The sequence below is a fragment of the Podarcis gaigeae genome, assembly GCF_964106915.1.
Source record: "Podarcis gaigeae genome assembly, chromosome: 13".
In the NCBI taxonomy this organism is placed as follows: Eukaryota; Metazoa; Chordata; class Lepidosauria; order Squamata; family Lacertidae; genus Podarcis; species Podarcis gaigeae.
In genome coordinates this window covers 6835198-6856666 of record NC_139689.1, presented here as the reverse complement: position 1 = coordinate 6856666, position 21469 = coordinate 6835198, and the positions used below count along the sequence as shown (strand labels likewise).

Here is a 21469-nt window from a genome sequence, read left to right as displayed (position 1 = left end):
CCGAAGCGATTCTGCACGGGGGAGGGGCGATGACAGCTGGCACAGAGCAGCCGCCCGCCCTGCCACCCTCCCTTCCCTCTGCGGCATTCGCTCCGCTCGCCAGCTTTAATGCCAACCGGGCAGGGGTGCTGGTGTTTAGGGCGGGTGGGGGGGGGAGGCTGAGTGTGAGATGCCAGGTTGGTGCATGATGACAGCGAAAGGGGGGGGGAGGACCAGGCAAGGCAGCAAGCAGCAGCTGGCAAGGCTGTGCCCGCAGGGAGATGGGAGGCAAGAGAGAGGGCCAGAGCGAACGGATTGGCACCAGGGTGGAGGCTGGCGTGCCGCGTGCAAATCTCTCTCTTTCTCTCTGAGATGTGTGCGAGGGTGTACGGCGCTTTTCGTGTGCTTGGCACCGTGCCCCCCGGCTCCGCTCTCTCCGTTTGGCAGCAGCTGGCAGGTGGCGAGGTGTTAGGAGGCATGGAAGGGGCAGGAGGAAGCCGAAAGAAGGCAGAGGAGATGGAGCCGGGTGGGTGCTTTGGTGACGGGCATCTGAGGTTGCACCCGGGCGGAGCTATGGGCATTTGGGATGAGAGACCGGGATTGACACTAGAATGGGATCAGAGAGAGAGAGAGAGAGAGAGAGAGGCAGACGTGGAAATAAAAGCCTGGGCAAGTGTGGGGTTGTGTTCAAATTGGGGGGGTGCCATGTGGGGGAGAGGAAGGGCAGCTGCCACATCGTGCCGCGGGCATTATTGGCACCCAGATCAGTTCTGTATTAAACGCCTCTTCCTCTCTCTCTCTGTCTCTCCTCACCCAGCCCCTCTCCCTCTTTTCAGACTGGCACACCTGTGACCATCTGAAGTTGGCACCGAGTCAAAGCCGGTTGGGGCTGGCATCACCCGCACTGGCACGTGAACAGAGTCGCTGATCTTGGCACTGCGGCAAACGGCGGAGAAGCAGAGGAGAATGATAAGTCGCTGCCATCTCTGCTGCCTGGGCACAGCCTCGTCGCGGCAGGCGGAGACCCTGGCGGGCACGGAAGACATGGCGCACGGGGAACGGGGCAGACCGAGTGGCGTTCGGTCGGGTAGACATCTTCCTTTCTCCTGCTCCTTTCCATCTATCTGTCTGTTTTCTCTTTCTCAGCCGTATCGATCTGCCACCGTTGAACGGATTTCTGCAGGTCAAGACCAGGAGCTTGGAAGATCTTCAGTCTTCAGCCAACCTCCTTCGTGGACCAATAAGGTATAGACTTGAAATTTCTTCTCCTAAACCTCCAGGAATAGGAGTTGTGGGTTCTCCGGGAGAGGGGGTTGCTGACATGATAAATGTTTGCATTTTATGTTGGGTGGGGCATCTCATAGGATGGGTATGGTGGTTATCCAACTACCCATAGCGAGAGGCTGAGCGAACGGTTTGTTCAGATTGGTGGAATGGGAGGCCGATGGAAGCCACCTTGGCTGCTCAACGTAGTTTTGATGTTTTTGGTTGTTGGGTCGTGGTTTGGCTACAAACGGTTCCATAGAAACAGTCAGCCCTTATCGGCGGAATGAAGCGTTAAAAAACCGGAATTATGAACCTTAATTTTTGAAGAAATTTGTTGTGGCTTTCAGAGTTTGCCTTCTTAAAGATCCGTATAAAAACATTTTTGTTTTCAGGATGCTCCTGTTTCGATTTTTGCCCTCCTCTTCTAGTGGGGCTCGGGGGGTAGAAACGGATTACTTTTACACCTGCTGTAACGCTAGCACAAATTAAAATGTATATTGGGGGCGAGGGGAGAAAGAGAGAACTTCCAAGACCTTGTGGCTTAAGAAAAAAAAACTCTTAAAATGTTCCTCCTCATTTTAAATATTTTTAATTAACATTTTTTTAAAAGTGGAGCTGACAACCTATAATTTTCCAGGTGGTTTAGAGGTAGGAGAACATCCAAACCAATTAAGAACTTTTTTTGATGAAGATAATGGCCTTGCGCTAATCATTAATATGACCAGTGCACAGTCAAATGTGTCCCATTAAAATCAACTAGAAACCAGCATCCCAAGAACTGGGTGGTTAATTCATATCAATTTGTGAAATTCAGCCCTTCTCCCCGTTTCTTGTTAGCTCCTTCTTTGTTCCCTATTTTCTCTTCTGTTTTGCTGAAGCTTTTTTCTCTTCCCCCAACTTCTCGCTGTGTTCCTGTTCTGTTCTGTTTGGTTTTGGGTTTTTTACCTGTTTCTTCATCCACCTTACCTCTGGGCTTCTGGGCTTCTTTACTTTCCATAATATCTTCCTTATCCTCAGACCAAAGTTCGTTGTGAGGCTTAAATTTCAGCCAAACTCCTAGTTTTTCCTTCCCTCACAGAAATTCAGACCTACAAACATTCCAATAGCTTTCTCCCCATAGAACCTGGAGCACCTGAAAGCATTCCGTGTCATCACAGAAGCTCAGCCAATCACTGCTGGAGGCTTCAGCAGCACACGTACTGTGCAATATAGATACAAGCCAATTTATCGGTGGATCCTTATTGGTTCGGAGTTTATCTAAGATGTGTTGCTTGAGTCGAGGGGTAGTCATAGATGACTTACAAACCAAAAATGCCTGCCCAGACAGCTCTGATTAAAATCTGATTAAAACCCCACGTTTTAATCTGTGATTAATAAATTACTTGATTAATCATGTCTATCAAGTCCAGCCCTAATAAACTCTAAGAGACAATTTTCATCAAGGAGAATTATTTTCAATTTCCAAAAGCTTTAAAGCGAAACACGTTATAATTGTCCAGACGCAGAGAATGCGTGGAGAGGACCCCTTTTCCGTTGTGATCCTGTGCCCTTTTAGAATTTCAGTTTTTCCCCTGCCCCTTTCCTGCTTCCTAATCACTCCCTTCATCAGAGTGCCAGGTGGAAAATGCTACCCCACGCCAATTCCGGGGGTTTCGTGTGTGTGAAAAGAATTATTTTAACTCAGTTTAAATTACAAAATAAAATCCCTCAAGCCCCAATATTCATTTTGACCTAGGAAGTCTTTAATCATTAGGATCCTATGTACCCCAAAGACTGCCTCCTTTCCTTTCCCCCAACTTTTTCTTAAAGATCAGCCGGAGGCAGCCTCTTCCCTGCTTTGCCCCAATGCCAGATTCAGCCATCTTGGACGCAGAGCAGGATGCGGAATGTGAACTCCAACTCCCATCAGCCCCAGCAAGAATGGCCAATGGGCAAGGCTGATGGGAGTTGTAGTCCGACCACATCTGGAGGGCCAATGGTTGATTATCCCAAATACAGACAGAGGTGTTTAGGGCGGGTGAGTTGCAAGAGAAGAGCTTCCTTCCCTTGAAGGGCAATCATTTTTACCCAGAAGTAAGTCTCATTGACCTCAGTAGGGCTCATTTCTGTAATAAATCTGCTTAGGGTCTCCGCCTTACAGATCCATTAAAGTCTGACCCGGAATGTCTTCCAGGAATGCCTTCCTGAAGAAATAATGCCTATTTATTTTATCTGAAGCATCTTTCACCTTCTCTTTGGCTGGAAAAAGAAGCCACCGACATACCCAGGAACCCTTCAGATTAAGGGCCAAATGTCTGGTTTTCCTGGCGCCTAAAAGCAAGCCATGATTTTTTTTAGTTACAAAATTCTTATAATGACCTGATGGACTGGAAACAGCCAAACTCTGGCTTGTTTTCTGTAACTATGGTTAAGTGTCATGTCTGAATGCCCAGCTAGACCATCGCTTAAAAGGATCACCCACCAACCTGGTTTGTGAAACTGTGGTTTGCAATGGGCTTCCAAACTATGGTTTGCATGGTTGACGCATTCCAGCAAACCACAGTACATACGGTTTTTAGGCGATAAGCCGGTCTCTCGCTGATATCTCCATGTGCCCGTCTTCGAGGGCTTAGTAACCTGTGCTATAGTTTTGCTGTGCATTTGAGCGTTCGTTTAAGGCCACAAACCATAGTTAGCACTAACCGTAATCGTTGTGCCTGCCTTGGTTCCTGGTTTGGTAGCTAGAGTTAAGCACTGTGCATGTTTTTAAGCTTTTTGTATGATGGGCATGAGGCTGGCTGGTTCACAAATCTGCCTGGCTCAAACACCTCAACTCATTGGGCCTTTTCTTTGTGGTTGTGATTCAGTAAAGGCTGTTTTCGTGGCATTTTGGTTTCCTTCTGGGTAGAGTCCCTTCTGGGATGCGGGTGGCGCTGTGGGTAAAACCTCAGTGCCTAGGACTTGCCGATCGTATGGTCGGCGGTTCGAATCCCCGTGGCGGGGTGAGCTCCCGTCTTTCGGTCCCAGCTCCTGCCCACCTAGCAGTTCGAAAGCACGCCAGCGCAAGTAGATAAATAGGGACCGCTTTATAGCAGGAAGGTAAACGGCGTTTCCGTGTGCTGCGCTGGTGCTGGCTCGCCAGAGCAGCTTCGTCACGCTAGCCACGTGACCTGGAAGTGTCTCCGGACAGCGCTGGCCCCCGGCCTCTTAAGTGAGATGGGCGCACAACCCTAGAGTCGGACACGACTGGCCCGTACGGGCAGGGGTACCTTTACCTTTACCTAGAGTTAACCTTCCCTGAGTCCTTTGGAAAGGCAACTTGCCAGCCAACTGAACAAATACTGCCAAATTAGTACAGAAAGAGATCTTGTCATGCTTTGAGCCTATGTAAATGGGACTGAGGAACTTCCCCTCTTAATCTGGGCTGGAGTTCTGTTCCCTTTCTTTCCTGAGCATCGGAACTGTATGGTAGTAGGTTTTCGACAGGCGAATTAAATTCTTTGCGAATCTCAGCACCGGCACAGAGGTGCTTTGCATGTGCCGCTAAACCGAACTGTAGCTTAGCATTAAGGACGATATTGACAAGCTGGAACGTGTGCCGGAAGACAGAGACCAAGATTATAAAGGTCTTTAGGAGGAACGGTTGAGGTAGTTGGGTGCATGTAGAAGAGAAGAGAGAGCCGCTATGAGAGCCATCTTCAAATATCTGAGAGAGCCAGTGTGGTGTAGGGGTTAAGAGCGGTGGACTCGTAATCTGGTGAACCGGGTTCGATTCCCCGCTCCTCCACCTGCAGCTGTTGGGTGACCTTGGACCAGTCACACTTCTCTGAAGTCTCTCAGCCCCACTCACCTCACAGAGTGTTTGTTGTGGGGGAGGAAGGGAAAGGAGAATGTTGGCCTATTTAAGACTCCTTAAAGGGAGTGAAAGGCGGGATAACAAATGCAAATTTTTCTTCTTCTTGAGGGGCTGCCCCATGGAAGATGGGGGCAAGCTTGTCTCCTGCTGCTGCAGAGGGTAGGAGTCGAGCCAGTTTGATTCAAATCACAAGAAAGGAGATTCCCACCAAATTTAGGAAGAACTTTTTGCCCAGAAGAGCAATTCATGGGGAACATGTGACCTCGGAAGGTGGCAGAGGTTGGATGGTCAGGGATTGTTTAGTTGTGGTTCTTGCTTTGTGGGGGTTCAAAATAAACCACAAGCCTGGGTTCAGGTGGCACGTTGAGCCAAACCATGGTTTAGCTCTCAGCAGCAGCACAGTGACTGCAATTTCCACTTCTAACATTTATAGCTTAAACAGAATTTCATGTTGGAGATGGGGGAGTTCCTTTTGAGAGAAGGTGGCAAGTAGAAGTCTGCTTATGGTGCTTTCTCTTAAGAGACATTTTGCTTTCTTCATATTTATATACCTAATATAATTTATACAGTCATACTGTATTGTTTTTAATACTTGATTGGAAGCCGCCCAGAGTGGCTGGGAAAACTCAGCCAGATGGGCGGGGTATAAAAAATAAATAATAATAATAATAATAATAATAATAATAATAATAATAATTATTAAACCTCGTGTTGCATTTGCTTCAGGTTTAGCGTTTTCAAGTTGCGTCCCGTGGCGACCTGGAAGTACCGGACAGGGTTACTTCCGGGTTTCACCGCTCGCGCATGCGCAGACACTCAAAATGACGTTAGGCACATGTGCAGAAGCGGTGAATCGCGACCCACGCAGACGCGGGTCGGGTTCTGCTCATGTTGCGAACGGGGCTCCAGAACGGATCCCTTTTGCAACCAGAGGTACCACTGTATAGTGTTCCCATAGCAGAAGTACTCTAGGAAGCCAGTGTGGTGTAGTGGTTAGAGTGTCGGACTAGGACCTGGGAGATCAGGGTTCGAATCCCCACTCAGTCATGACGTTCACTGGGTGACCTTGGGCAACTCACAGTCCCATGTACCGCTTGGAGGAAAACGTGGGATATAAACCCAATGAATAAGCTTTCCTGCTTAAGAAAGCTGGATGGGCCAGTCAGGTGGAGAGGTCGGTTGCCAACCTGCCCTCCATAGATCACCATGTGGTCGCAATTGGACCTGGACCAGTCGCAAAACATGCTTGGCACCTGGGGGATTTCTGATTGGTTAATGTTTGCAGATGTTAGACCAGTTTCAGACCTAATAGCTGTGCCTAGCAACTAAAAGTTGATGGACCTAGGCTAGGGAAGAATTTTCAGCCTCCCCAGAAGACTACAGTTCCCACGATTCTTTGGTGGTGGAGAAACACTCAAGAGTTGAGCAGGCTTCAAAATGTTGCAGGTCTATAGCACGGGTGTAGTTTTTTGGGTTACCAATGTGATATTTCAGTGCAGAGCATGTCATACATTTGGGGCAGAGAGCCGATGGGTGTCACTCGCCTTGTTCTCATCCATGGTGTTTGTGTGTATACAGATCTAGGTAGATGCAGGTTTTGGTGTCCTCGGGTGTCTACCCGTGTAAAAGTTGGGGTGTCTAGGCGACGTTTCGACGAGGTCTCACTCGTCATCTTCAGGCTGGTGCTTTCGGCTTCTTGTTACTGGAACAGAGCGGGATCTCAATGTTTGAGTTCCTATAAATACTGTAGAGGGGGTGTGGTGTCTAGCCTCCAATGTTCTGGGCAAAGAAGAAGTTCCCAGGCTAGTGTGCCTTTTCTTCTTTTGTTCCTTAATTACTTGAGAGATACCTTGAGTGATTTCTTGAGTGATATCCTGAGTACCACTTAGGTGGGTCATTAGGTGTGGATTAGTTGCTAAAGTCTTTGTGTCTTGACCTCTTGAACTTTGTGAAGAGTGTTCCTGAGAAGATGGCTGTATTGCACTTAGTTGTGCTTTGGCTTGGCTTCACAAAGTTCAAGAGGTCAAGACACAAAGACTTTAGCAACTAATCCACACCTAATGACCCACCTAAGTGGTACTCAGGATATCACTCAAGAAATCACTCAAGGTATCTCTCAAGTAATTAAGGAACAAAAGAAGAAAAGGCACACTAGCCTGGGAACTTCCTCTCTGCCCAGAACATTGGAGGCTAGACACCACACCCCCTCTACAGTATTTATAGGAACTCAAACATTGAGATCCCGCTCTGTTCCAGTAACAAGAAGCCGAAAGCACCAGCCTGAAGATGACGAGTGAGACCTCGTCGAAACGTCGCCTAGACACCCCAACTTTTACACGGGTAGACACCCGAGGACACCAAAACCTGCATTCCTGTACCCGTGAAAATCTACGAAAGCAAATATCTAGGTAGATGTATATATTTTGCAGCAAAAGAGCACTGATGAGACTGTTGATTTGGTGATGCTGAATTTAATCAGCCCACGGTAAGTAGCAAAATATTTTTGCTCATCAATGCAGTTAATGGTTTTTGAATATCCTCGTAAGGTGAGGTGATTCAAGAGAGGAGCCATTGTTCAGGAACCTGAGAGAAATTAGCGGAATATTTTTGCTAATCAATGCAGATGATGGTTTTCAAATATTGTCGTAGTGCAAGATGCATCAGGAGAGGAGAGGCTCAATCTGTGCCAGAGTTTAGCCCCAGAACCTGTCTGTTGTGTCAGAGATTGAGCACACTGAAACAAACCGCAGGGTGAATGTCACCTAGCCAATTGCAGAAATATCCGTGGTGGACTATGCCACTTGGACTACAGATGGGGGAATCATCTGTTTGAATGCTTTCCCCATTGTGGGGGGAAATACTGCAAGCGAAAGAGAGGGTTAGATTAGAATGCTTCCCCGACGTGCTCATTTTTTAAGAACAGGGAGGTGTGAGGGGGTGTTATTGGGACCTTCCAAGCTTGCAATCTGAGATGGTGCAGTCTAGAAAGGACTGTACTCTGTGTTGTATCAGCTTGGAGTCGTGTTTTCGTTGACAGAGAAGCAGAGAGCCACCATTCCTCCTGCCCTTCTCTTTTGCCTTTCCCGATCCTTAGGGAAGACGCCAGAAGAAAAGTATCACGATGCCAGCGAATTCTTAGAGTCAGCTCTCCCTCCTTTGCCCAGATCGCAAATGAATGCATTATTATTATTTGTTTCTTTAGCTTTTTGATTCCAGCAGAAACCCGTTTCTAAGCTTCACACCCCCAACGCCCCACTACAGTCATGAGGGCTAGAATCATCTTTAAAAAATCAAGCAATGATTGATCCTCTGAAACCAAAACATTTATGTTAGAGGCTAATCTTTGCCACAAACCCCAAACAGTATTTTTGTGGGGGTCAGTGCTGCTTTATTAATATGTCTGTGTGTGTGTGTGTGTATGTGTTTTCATTTATTATGTGCGGGTCTGTTTTCAGCCCTGTTTGAACTCAATAAATACCGTATTTTTCGCTCTATAAGACGCACCAGACCACAAGACGCACCTAGTTTTTGGAGGAGGAAAACAAGAAAAAAAATATTCTGAATCTCAGAAGCCAGAACAGCAAGAGGGATCGCTGCGCAGTGAAAGCAGCAATCCCTCTTGCTGTTCTGGCTTCTGGGATAGCTGCGCAGCCTGTATTCGCTCCATAAGACACACACACATTTCCCCTTACTTTTTAGGAGGGAAAAAGTGAGTCTTATAGAGCAAAAAATACGGTAATTGGTGTGTGATAGTGAAAGGCAGGCATTGGGTCAGGTCTAGCAGACGTAGGGAGATTGTGGAGAGATCTTGAAGCTGAGATTCTGGCGCTGGTTGGGACTGTGCACAGGATCACTTGGCAGAGTTTGATTCTGTTTCCCACCATCAGAATTTATTATTATTATTATTATTATTATTATTATTATTATTATTATTATTATTATTTTCACCCTCCACCCTAAGGTCCCAGGGTGAGTTACAATTAAAAAGCAATATGAAAAACAGTTTGAAACAACCCACCATTACAGAAAGAAGGTGGGTCCAAGAATTACGCACTTTTGAGTGCCGAAAGCCAGGATAAAGAGGTGCATCTTCAGCATTTGCCAAAAGCCACACAATGAGGGTGCCAGGTAGACCTCTCTGAGGAAGGGAGTCCCACAACTTAGGGGCTGCCACAGAGAAGGCCCTGTCCTGGGCTGCCACCCCCCAGAGCTTCTGAGGCCACTGGAACAAGAAAGAGGGCTGCCCCTCTTTGCCGATCTAAACACCTGAGAGGGTCTGTAGCGAAGGAGACTGTCTTTCAGGTATTCAGGGCCCGTGTCGTTTACGGCTTTAAACACCAACGTGAGCACGGTGAATTGGGCCCAGGGGCTTTTGAGATCTGCACGGAAGCCCAGCCACCAATGTGGCCGCTGCAGTTTGCACCAGTTGAAGTTGCCATGTTGTCTTCCAAGGGCAGCCCCACACAGGAACAGTGGGGCTGGTGGCAGCGCAGGAACCTCTTGCACAAAGCCAATGGGCAGGTGGGAGCTGTGTGGGGCAGGCAGGCAATGAGTTTTGAGTTTTGTAGGCTGGTCCAAGAGACGGGGAGGGCATAGGGGCCAGGTTTTTACCAGCCAGGTGGGAGCAAAGTAGGAGCTGGCCGGGGCTGAATTGATCGGTTAAATCTGAGCTCTTATTACACCAAGGGTGATGTTGACCCAACAATATAGCATTATCCCAGGACCTCTGAAGGTAGAAATTAATCTTAACATGTCTTCTGTTGAGGGCTGTCTGCTTTCTATATTTTGTACTCACAACACCCCTGTGAGGTAGGTGCAGCTGAGGAAGTGTGAATTGCCCAATGTCGCCCAGTGAGCTTCATGTTTGGAAAGGGATTCGAACCCAAGTCTCCGTGACCTGCACCCAATATCCCACCCAATGCAATATGCTGGCCTTTTGTGGGCCCGGGTGGGGTATGGCGTATGTGGGTCTGCCCTATGGAATTTGGGGTGGTGAGTCAAGTTCTGTATAGCTTGAATAGGATCTACAGTGGGGATGGGGAATTTTGATCTGAGCAATCTTTAGGGGGCCATGTGCCAGTGACTTGGCAGGGCCAGAGGGAAAAGTGAGGGGGGAACCAATAATTTTTAATTTTACGGTAGGCTGGTTCCTACATACTTTGCCTCCCCGCCCTTGGAAAAATTCCCATGGTCTTTGCCCCCTTCCCTCACCCCACTCCAGGGCCCTTTGCTCTGCCCTTATGTCAAAAGACTACAAATAGTCTTCTATCAATGTCTCCAAGATGGCGCCCGTTGCCGTGGCAGCAGAAACAGGGAACCAAGCCCTGGTTCCCGCGGCTTGAGAAACACAGGCCAAAGATGGCAGGCTACCTTCTCTTTCTCCCCCCACCCCTCAGACGTTTAGAGTTTGGCAAAGAAGAGGGCGGGGTGGGGACAGATCTGGAAATGCGTGCGAATTCTGCCGCCATTAAAGAACAATAGATGGGGTGTTGATTGATCAAGGACACGGCCCCAAATAGATGTCAGTGAAGTAGTGCACTTGCATCTCATATCCCAAGCCTTTAAAAATGGGTCAGCCCACATTTTATGCCGGTATTTATGCTCTGTTGCACATAAAATATTCCCTTTGCCCTTGACAAAGACCTTCCAACATGCAGCCTGTTAGCAGGTGATAACGCTCCTCTCCCATGCCGTGAAAATCTTTCCCCTCCCCGATTCCCAGATACCAAACACCAACATGATGGAGCATCTTCTCCACGTGCCAAAGGGCCCGGGTTCAATTTCTGTCACTTCCAGGCAGGGCTGGGAGAGACCCATGGGTTTCCTCCATGGGGTGGCACCCAGCTTCCTAAAATCGTTGTCTTATTATCTCAATTTATTTTCTAACCATCCTGGGCACCGTTCACTCCTATGAGACAAAACAGAACGGATCTCCTTTGAGGAATGTTGTGTTTTTTTTGGGGGGGGGCATCTAAATCTGCTCCTAGTTTATCTCAACCACTGAGAATCTCCTCTGCTATCTTGCAAAGCCTCTTCCTGACTTCCGTTCCTTGGTCACACTCTAGTGTGACCGAATTTTGGAAAAACCAGCATAGCTAGGCGAGGGCAGCGCTCTTGCCTGATGCCAGAGACCTTGTTTAATTTTCGAAAGTCTGCCCTGCTTTCCTCCCAGCAGAAAACTCTCAAGAGCACCTGACGGTATGGAGATGAAAAAAGAATCAGAATAATATCTTACTGGTGAGCTTAGTTTAAACCAGTAGCTGGTTTGGATTTCTTTGTAGGATTTCCCCCTCCAAATCAACCCTACAAAAATCAGAATATTTGGATCGCCTGCTAAGAAACTAGTGCCGGTTGGAAAACAATACTGTTTTTCTTTCCATGCACATTTCTTGCTAAGCAAAATTGTTTTAGAACATTTTTGCATTAAATCACAGGGTTTGAGATTTTGCACCCATTATTAGCAGGGTGGTGGAGAGGCAGATAACCGTCAATGCTAAAGTATGTAGCCCATCTAGAAAGTAAGTTATGAAGCAAATGTGCAATTGTTTTTATAAGCATATTCTATTAGAAGAGCCAGCCTGGCTGCTCCCGCCTTTTGGTTTTTAGCCAATGAGTGAAGTCATAGCTGTGATTGACAAGGGAGCTGTTTGAACACCCAGCCAGAGAAATCCCCAGGTCTCAAAGAGCTACCGATTTCCTTTTCTGTCTCAATTTTCTCATCCTTGGGATCTCCATAATTTCCCCTTTCCCTGCAGCAACATCTTTCCTGTGGTGGGTTTGTCTGAGTTGTTTCCTGCAAATACTCTATACACCGTGAGTCCAGGCGGATGTTAAAGGAATTCCCCCCACCATCAGATGGCAATGCAATAATAATAATAATAATAACAACAACAACAACAACAACCTGCAAAGAAAGAGGCTTCGGCATAAACACCAAGCAATAAGAATTCACTGTATAGGCAATTTGCAGTATAGTGGTATATGTGAGAAGGGATTACCTATGTGCTTAATAGGTCTTACTCCCAAGTAACTGGGTACAGGACTAGGTTTTGCCTTAGGGTTGTGGCATTGAGAGAAAGCCAGCCTTCCAACAGCTGTGTGGCAGGCAGAAATTAAGCAGGTTCAGCTGTTTCTAGTTTGGAAATACAATTTTTGGGGGGGAAGAGTGGTGCGTTTGAATTCTGCCGGTCGGGAATGACACAAAGCAGACGCAAACGTCATGCAAATCTAGGCCCTCTTTTTCAAGTGTGTTGGAGGACCCAGAAAAAAAAACAGAAAACCTTGTTGTGGCCCTCCTGTACCACAGGACTTCAAATCTTTAGCGCCTCTGTTTTGTGGCACTGCTTTCTCAAGGCATATGGATGATCAGTTCCCGAGTAAAACATAAGCAGCTAAAGTCCTGCATCCAACTTGTTAATAAGGGAGGGATGGTGATTCTGCTTTTATTTTAATTATCTACTTGTGTTTTTATCTTGTATTTTATTCGGTGAACCTGCCCTGAGACCTTGTGATGAAAGTCACTATATAGATTTAATAAATAATAAGAACAACAACCCACATTCATTGGCACTGTTCAGTGTTTCCCAACCTTGGGCCTCCAGCTGTTTTTGAACTACAACTCCCATCATCCCTGATTAGCAAGACCAGTGGCAAGGGATGATGGGAATTGTAGTCCAAAAACAGCTGGAGGCCCAAGGTTGGGAAACACAAGGAATTCACTTTTTTAAAAAAAAAAAAAAAAGTTGTTTTGGGTGCACATGAAAGATACTTTCCCTGCTTCACAGGAAAAAGCGAGACCTTCGATCAATATCCAATATTTGTCTATTATTCAGTGCTTTTACTCTCTTCCCCCTCCCCCGCCCACAAATATATGCACCCAACCACCACCCTGCCAAAGCATGTTCCCCCCCAGATCATCTCTTTAATATAATTTTTATTTCTTTTTAATTTTTTATTGTACCCCATCCCCCCCCTTTAAATACACAACAGAAAGACATTTCCCCTCGCCCCATTCTGGGGTGCAGAGTTGTGGGGAGAAGGGGGGCAGTCTGAGGAAAACAGGGTGGTCTCGGAGGGTGAGCCGCTGTAGGAGCACACCCCCTCTGGACGCCCCGAATGTAGTTCGTTTGGTTATTTTTGTGGGGGATTCTTTCTTTTTTTTGTAATCCCCCCTTCTCTACCCCACAGGTTTCCACTTCCATCAACTTCTTAAAATTCTTGTCCATCTTTGTTTTAAATGGGAGAGGGCCTAAAAAACACTTGGCAGGTCGGAAGAGGGGGGGGAACAGGGCTGGGGAAATAAAAGAACGGGAGAAGGAACCCCAAAAGAATGGACACAAAGGAGGAAGAAAAACGTGAGGGCGTAACTTTTCTTCTTCTTCTTCGTCATCGTCGTCATATGTCTTTTTCTTTTTTAAAAAAAAAATTATTTCCAGTTTGCTTTTTATTATTCCTTTTTGTTGGTGGGTAGTCTCTCTCTCAAACTGTTGGTTTTCTTTTTGGTTATTGTATAGAAGTTTTTTTTTTTTTTTAAGAGCTTTGGATTCATAAAGAGGGTTTTTTGTGTTCTTTTTTTTTTTCCTTTTTTTCTTTTTTGCAAGGACGTCGGCACACCAGAACGTGGCAGGTAACTGTGTGTGTGTAGACGGGAGGATCCTTCTGGTTTTATTTTATTATTATTTTCTTTCTTTCTTTCTTTCTTTCTTTCTTTCTTTCTTTCTTTCTTTTTAAAGCCATTGGAGTAGGGGGTTTTTTTGTGTGTCGTTTCCCGCGCGGAGACGGAAGTCACGTCTATCAGGAGGAAAAAGACAGCGAGGTTGTTAGTTTTATTTGGTTCCTCAGTGCGGGCAGAGACCCAACTGGGGACGAGGAGGAGGAGGAGGAGGAGGAGGAGAGAGAGAGAGAGAGAGAGAGAGAGAGGAGGGGGAAATGGCGGGAAAGAAGAGGGAGAGGCGCCTTTCTTCCCCAGTTTGGTTGCTGTTCAAGTCGTTCAAAATCCATCAACAAGTTCGGGAGTCTGTCCTCCGTCCAGGACGGGAATTATTATACACAATGGGCAGCACATGCTCTAGGAGGGGTTGGGGGTGTGGGGTTGGGGACTCAGTTTCTCATCTTTGCCCCCCTCCCCCCCTTAAGTTTTGTTTCCTTGGGTTAATAACTTTTCTTTCTTTCCGTCCATTATTTTTGTTTGCTTTTTTTTTTTTGGCCTTTCTCAAGTCGGTAATAACACAGTAAAAGGGTGGAAGGTGAGAGAGAGTGAGAGAAGGAGCTCTAAGCAGGCGTGAGTGTGAGAGAGAGAGGGAGGGAGGGAGGGAGGGAGAGGAGACCAGGTTCGCACGAGGGCGTGCGGCAGGTGTGCCAGCAGCGGTCACAAGCGTGTGTGGAGATGGGCGGGATGGGGGTGTGTGTGGCTCTTGCACACATGAGGGGTTGGACTTTGGGCAAAGGATTCTGGGAAGCTCCCGTTGACGTGAGGAGACGGTGCGGCGAGAGAAGGGGGTCCTCTCCGCTGGGGTCGGCATCCCAAGGAACACCTGTTGAGATGCCCAGGGACCCTTCTTGAGGGAAAACATGGAGGACACCGAGACCTGAACCATAGACAGTGAGAGCCTCTCGTGCCTCTCTCATGTGAGGTACATGTGTATGCCACAGGAGGTGGAAGACTCTGGAATACACAGGCATGTGTGAAGGGACTGCGGGAAGGTGATGGGTTGGGCACCCATGTCGGACAGGATCCAGGACCCCTTTCTGGGAGGAGAGACCCTGGGAACTGGCGTCGGCCAATACACAGGGCTGTGAGGGCAAGGGGCACGGTGGGTGGCAGAGGAGAACAGCTTCTGCACTCCAGGCATTTCTGAGATGGGCACTGTTGAGGGGCTCCTCAGACGGCAGGCTGCATTTCTGTTCCGCACCAGGTCAACTGGTCTTCCCTCAATATGGCGGTGGGGTTGGGGGAGTGGGGTGGGACGGCTGAACATCTGGGTCCAGCTTTGCCCACAAGGCTACCCAGGGGTCTGGGAAGAGCGTGGCCTTCGGGCAAATGGGTGCCGCCTTGGCCGGGGGCCGTTTCTTGAGTTTACAGGTGGCGGGGGGTTGCGTGATGGGCGTTTGGTATGGGCAGAGGGCGCAGGGCACGCCAAGCGGGCGCCCTTCCCTCCGCCGGCTGGTTGGCTAGTTGGTTGGCTGCTTAGTCCTTCTCTCTCGGTCGGTGGCAGTGTAGCATCCGTCTCTATAAAGCTAGTAATGTCGTAGAGGTAGCGTTACTTTTTGGGCTGGAGTCCGAGTGAGGTAATTTGGATTCCTCTTTGGCAAACACCGATGCGGTTGCTGCGTTGGATCCGGCCTTGCGCCGGTGAGCGCTGGAGCGAAGGTGGGCCCCCAGGGCCTCGCGCCCGCTCACAAGCACCTCGCAGGCCAGGCAGTGGTAGGTGCACACGGGCACCCGCAGCGGGGGCGGGGCCGCGGGGGGCTGGCGCCCAAAGTAGCAGAAAGTGGCCTGGTGGGCGGCGGCGGCCCCCTCGCTCTCGAAGGCCGCCTTGCACTGGCGGCAGAGGTACTGGTGAGTCACGTCAACCGTGGAGATGCCGGGGGCCTCGGGCACCTCGACGGGCGGCTCGGGCATGGGCGTCGGGAGCAGGGGGCTGGGCAGCAGCCCCATAAGCGTCTGAGGTATGACGGGGTTCATGGGGAACAGCCCCTTCTTCATGCCGTAGAGCTGCTGGAAGTAGGCCCCGGGCAGCTGCGCGCCAAAGAGCGAGGGGGCAGCCGCTGTCGCCGCCGTCGGCAACGGAAAGGGCAGGAACTGGCCTCCCAGCAGGGCCGGCACGGCGGCCTTCAACGTCTTGAGGTTCTTCACCGCGGCAGTGGAGGGCACGGAGGATTCCTGGGCTGAGCTGGAGGCGGGGTCTGCCTGGCCGTCGCCCGGGGAAGTCTCTGGAGCAGGTGCCGGCGGCTCTGTGGAGGGGCCAAGCTGGGCCGGTTCCGGAGTGAGGTGCTGAGGTAAGGGGGGCCCCGGCTGCGTGGAGGCCAAAGGGGTGCTCAGGGCCCCGGAGGAGGAAGAGGAAGGGCCTGTTAGGAGAGAAAAGAGGTGTGAGTTGGGTGCTGCCTCCACCTGTTTCCTCAGTGTTGCCTTTCTCCACTGGCTCCCTGCTTCAAAGCCTTAGGGACAGAGGCTTTGCAGGACGACTGGAGAGCCCAGCCAAGCCCTCCTGGGGTAGCTAAGGCTGGAGAGCATGAAACTTTTAATCTCAGGGTTAATCTCCTGAAAGTCTTACATTGGCTCTCAGTACGTTTACGAGGACAATTCAAAGTGTTGGTGCTGACCTTTAAAGCCCTAAACAACCTCGGCCCAGTATACCTGAAGGAGCGTCTCCACCATAGCTGTCAACTTTTTCCTTTTTTTAAGGGAAATCCTATTCAGAATAGGGGAATTTCCCTTAATAAAAGGGAAACATTGACAGCTATGGTCTCCACTCCCATTGTTGAGTCCGGACACTGAGGTCCAGCTCTGAGGGCCTTCTGGTAGTTCCCTCCCTGTGAGAAGTGAGGTTGCAGGGAACCAGGCAGAGGGCCTTCTTGGTAGTGGCGCCCGCCCTATAGAATGCCCTCCCATCAGATGTCAAGGAAATAAACAACCATCTGACTTTTAGAAGACATCTGAAGGCAGCCCTATTTAGGGAAGTTTTTAATGACTGATGTTTTAATGTATTTTAAATATTTTGTTGGAAACTACCCAGAGTGCCTGGGTAAACCCATCCAGATGGGCAGGGTATAAATAATAAATTTGTTATTATTATTATTTATTAGGGGTTCGAGTCTCACGTTGGGTCTTGCAGGGGGTTGGACTAGATGATCCTCTACATTTCTACAATTCCACAACCCAACATCTGCTTCCTCTGGTTGCTGAGATGGATGCCCACTCATTCTGGTAACAAGACACCAACTACCACTCTCAATGAACCACCCCAGATGCAGGGGGAAGAGGAGGAGATTTCGGCGCCATTTTCACCTCAACCTACTCCCGACGTGCACAATGGAAGCCTCGGGGACGGGACAGGGGGAAGGAAAGGCTATGCTAGTGGGAAGAAAAGGAAAAAAAAGTTGGGAGAAGAGAAAGATTGTGTGGAGAACCAGAATGCCACACAGAGCGACTACTTGGGATGAAAATGACACCATTTCCACGCAAAATGGCAGAAGTGGGGATTAGGGTCAGAGCAGCATGTGGAGACCTAGCGATACTTGTGGAGAGGAGCTGAGCAGATATTGGACTGGAAAGATCCCATAGTGAGTGGCGAACCCGTAACACGGCTTAAAGACGAGGCCCTATCCCCAACCTCCTTGAACGTAACTTACCTTTCCTTCCCACCTCTCACTCACCTGGCGCAAAGGGAGCCATGCTTCCAAGGGAAGATGGCACTGTGGCGGGAGGCATGGAGGCACCCAGCCTGGTGGGAGATGGCGTCCCTTTGTCCGGCACGAGCTCATAGCACTTGCTCTCGCTCTTGAGCTGGGCCTTGATGGCCTCCTTGAGTCGGGCGAGGTGCCCACGGGAGAAGAGGTGCCCACGGCAGGACACGTAGAAATCGTACTTGACTTCGCAGTAGGGGCACTCGGCCTGCGATGGAGTGCTGGGATGCCCCTCCTCGCCACCGCTGGCAGCCTTGGCCTTCTTCTCCTTGGCCCTGGCATTCTGAAACCACACTTGGATCACCCGCTTGGGCAGCCCTATTTCCTCGCCCAGCACCTCGCACTCTTGCATGGTGGGCGTCCGGTAGGCCTCGTAGCAAACCTTCATGATCTTCAGCTGCAGGCTGGACATCTGCGTGCGATACCGGCGCTGGCCCAAAGCGTCGTGCATGCCTCCAAAGCCACCGTCCGCCCCTCGGCTCCGCCGGCTGCCGGAGAAATCCAGATCGGCCAGCGACGAGGAGGAGGAGGAAGACGAGTCGCTCATCTCCCCTCCCGACAGGCTCCGGTCTTCGTTCTCTTTTGGCAATTCTTCTTCGGCTGCTTCTTCCTGCGCTTGTGGCTCCGCAGGAATCTCTGGCTTCGCTGGAGGTAGCTGTAAGCTCACCGTAGAGAGGCTGGGCGCGAAGGCCGCTCCGTAGTGGATGGTCTGGTCTCGCGGCAGAGGGCTGAACTTTGGGAAGGCGGAGGGGAGCACCGGCGAGGGCTTGCCGGTTGCGTTGGCCGTGCCGGCGTTGCACCGAAACTGACCCTTCCTCTCGCGGGCTCTCGTGTTCTGGAACCACACTTGAACCACCCTCTTCTTGAGCCCAACCTCTTCGGAGATGCAGTCGAGCATCTTGCGGGTCGGGTTGGAGTCCTGCATGTACCAGCGATACAGGATCTCCAGCTGCTCCGGCAAAATGGTGGTGCGCAGGCGCTTGTCCCGGGGGGGCTCACTGTCCCCTCCTGCCATGCTGGCGCACTCGCTGCCGGTGGGCGACAAGCTCCCGTCCTCGTGCTTCCGCTTCAGTGCCCGGGAGGGGTCTGGGTGGGCGGCGCGGTCGCCAAACACCAGCGGGGCCAAATCCAGTGGAGGCTGGGGGGCAACTGGGGCTGGCGGAGGGCCAGTTGCTGGCATGTGAGAAACACGGTGGATATCGAGGAGGTCGACGCTTGCGAATTTGGCTGTGCAGTGGTCACAGGGATGGGTGCTTGCACTTTCGGGAGGGGCCGTGGGTTGTTCCTCCTCCTGAGGTTTATCTCCAGTGCCGTCGATCTTGGCTTCTCCGTCAGCCCCTGAAGGCTCGGGCGGCTGCTGTTGCTGCGGCTGCTGCTGCTCTTCTTCCTCCTCCTCCTGCTCCTCTTCCTCAGGGCCCTCGTTCTCCTCCTCGGCCCCCTCTCCCTCCGCATCCACTGGCTGGTCGTTGTAGCACTTTTTAAGGTGGCGCATGAGCTCAAAGATACAGCGGAAGGACGCCCGGCATTTCTTGCAGGAGGGCTGCACCGCGGCACCTCCTCCCCCCACGCTGGCCTCACTCCCGCCACATTTCCGCGCTTTCTGGCGGGCGTTTTGGAACCAAACCACGATGACTCTGTTGGGCAACCCCAGCATTGCAGACAGCCGCTCCACCTCGCCGTCTTTGGGGTAGGCGCTGCACTCGAAGAAAGACTGTAGGGCTTGAGACTGGAACTCTGTGAACTTGGTGCGGGAGAAGCGCCGGGTGGACGGGAAGCCCCCGCGAAGAGGCTCGGGAACCCCGGGCCCGCCGCCGCCTTCCTCTTCCTCCCCCCGGAACCACAAGGATTTCAAGCGCTCAGGAGGCACATGGGGGGTTTCGCTCTCTAGCGGCGGCGGCACCACCACTGGCATGGGCTGCATTAAAAACGGAGGGCATAGCGGTGGGATCTCCAGGGGCAGGACGGCTGGCACGGTCACTGTGGTGGTGTCTGTGGCAGCGGCAGTAGTTGGGGCAGTCGTCGTGGCAGTGGCCGTCTCGATGGGCAGTGCCGGCGGCGGAGGGGGATACATGCTGTCATAGCTCTTCCGGAACTGGGCGGCGTAGCGGTTGAGTGCCTCGAAGGGCAGGAACCGCCGGTGCACATGCTCCTCATGCGTCTTCAGGATGAGCATGTTGGAGAACTGCTTCCCGCATGCGCCGCACAAGAGCTTGCCTGCTGGCGGGCGCGGAGGTGCGGCTGGGGCAGGGGCGGCAGGCTGCTTCCCCTCATTGTACTGGATCACCAGCTCAAACCCAAAGTTCTCCAGGAGGGCTTTGGCAGCCGTGCGGGATGCCTCGCTTCCTTGCTGGCTCCCCTCGGCCTCCTCAGCTTCGGCTTCTTCTGGCACCTCCGGTTTGGAGCCAGCAGCGGCTACCGGCGCCTGCTCTTCCTTGGCTGGCAGAGGTGGCAGCAGCACGGGCGGTGTGGCCGGGAGGGTCAGTGCCGGGGTGGCCAAAGCCAGCTTGGGGGCCACCTTGAGGTCGTGCAGATAGAAGGGGAGCAGCAGCTGCTGTTGCTGCTGCTGGAGTTTCAGGAGCGACTCTGGCACCAGCGGGAAGGGCGGCAGCAGCGGCGGAGTGAACAAGGGCGCAGGGAAGCGCTGCAGCTCCGCCGCGGACGGCGCCAGGAACGGGAGCGTGGGCACCTGCACGCAGCCCGCCTCCAGGAGCTTGGGGGCTTCCGCTTCCAGCGGCGCTTCGCACGGGGGATCCGGCTCGGCGGCCGGCAGCTCCGCTTTGCCGGCGGCTTCCATCTTGGCGACGCGGGAGCGGGTCTGGTGCAGGACGGAGCGCATGTGGATCTCCAGCGTGGAGCTCTGGTTGTAGGAGACCCGGCAGGTGGTGCACTTGTAGGGCTTGTCCGAGGAGGGCTGGAGAACGCCGGCGGCGCCGGGCTCGCCCCGGGACGGCGCAGAGGGGTCGGCTGAGGCCTTCTTCATCTTGTGCAGGTGGGAGACGGAGTTGTAGTGCACCAAGAGGATGTTTTTCTGCGTGAAGGACTCCTTGCACACCGTGCACTTGTAGGGCCGGGCCGGGTCGAGGAACTTATCCAAGGCGAAATTGGTTGCCTTGCGGTAGGACAGCGGGTGCCGGGGGTCTTGGCTGGACAGGGTGAGCGGAGAGGCCTCAGGAGTCTCGGCTGAAGCCGGTGGTGGCGGCGGCGGCTCCTCCAACAGGGCATTCGGATGTGGAGCATCTTCGTCTTCAAACTCCAGAGGAGCAACTGAAGGAGGAGGTGGTGGTGGCGGAGGTGGCGGCAGTGGAGGAGGAGGTGGAGAAGAGGTTGGGGGTGGCTTTTCTGGGGGGTCAGCAGGTGGAGCGGGGGAGGCTGGAGGAGGAGGAGTTTCAGGGCCAAGCACAGGAGCCGGAGAGGATTTCTCCCCCGTGGGTGGAGCTGATGTAGGAGAGAGAAAGAAAAAGGAGAGAGAAACGCTACCATCAGTTATCCCCGCAGCCTGCTTTGTTGCTCCTTAGCCAGGATGTATTTGTGGGTGTGCATGGAGGTTCTAGGTGCAGAAGTGTAGCTTGCCACAGTGGATCGCAAATAGCACATCAACTATCACGAGACTCTTAATTTCAGAGTCTTGGGTTCGGGCCCCATGTTGGGCAAAAGACTCCTGCATTGCAGAGAGCTGGACTAGGTGATCGTTGTGGTCCCTTTCCTCGTCCTTCCCCCAGAACCAGAGATATCTCCAGGGGCAGGGAGGCTGGCATCACAGTCACTGTGGCCCTGTCTGTGGAAGAGACCCAACTCTACAGTTCCACGATTCTATGGTGCTTGGTCTGTCTTTACCAACCCCACAATTCTAGTTGTTTGCTAGAGGGCTTGTCCAAAAAACGGCTGGGAATCCCCAGGGGCACCTGCTGAGAGCAGGTGTGTTTCCTGGCAAAATGCAGGCCTCACTGCCCGTGGGGGAATTCTTCTTTTTATCCTTGACGCTTT

The 21469-nt window shown here is 51.4% G+C and overlaps 2 protein-coding genes across 5 annotated transcripts in view; one reads left to right on the top strand and one right to left on the bottom strand.

Annotated features, from left to right (window-relative positions):
• The first annotated feature begins 962 nt into the window (after positions 1–962).
• THTPA (thiamine triphosphatase) overlaps positions 963–21469 on the top strand; it is a 55616-nt gene continuing 35109 nt past the window's right edge. The window contains exon 1 of the mRNA XM_083707120.1: positions 963–1224. The gene's annotated coding sequence lies outside the window, so the exon portion shown is untranslated. The remainder of the gene's footprint in view (positions 1225–21469) is intronic.
• Positions 13594–21469, bottom strand: part of ZFHX2 (zinc finger homeobox 2) — a 32536-nt gene continuing 24660 nt past the window's right edge. For all 4 annotated transcript variants that reach the window (XM_083706477.1, XM_083706479.1, XM_083706478.1 and 1 more), the window contains 2 exons: positions 17456–20920; positions 13594–16147 (listed from right to left, as the gene is read on the bottom strand). In XM_083706477.1, the coding sequence (XP_083562603.1) occupies positions 15309–16147; positions 17456–20920 (4304 nt within the window). In that variant the 3' untranslated portion in view covers positions 13594–15308. The remainder of the gene's footprint in view (positions 16148–17455; positions 20921–21469) is intronic.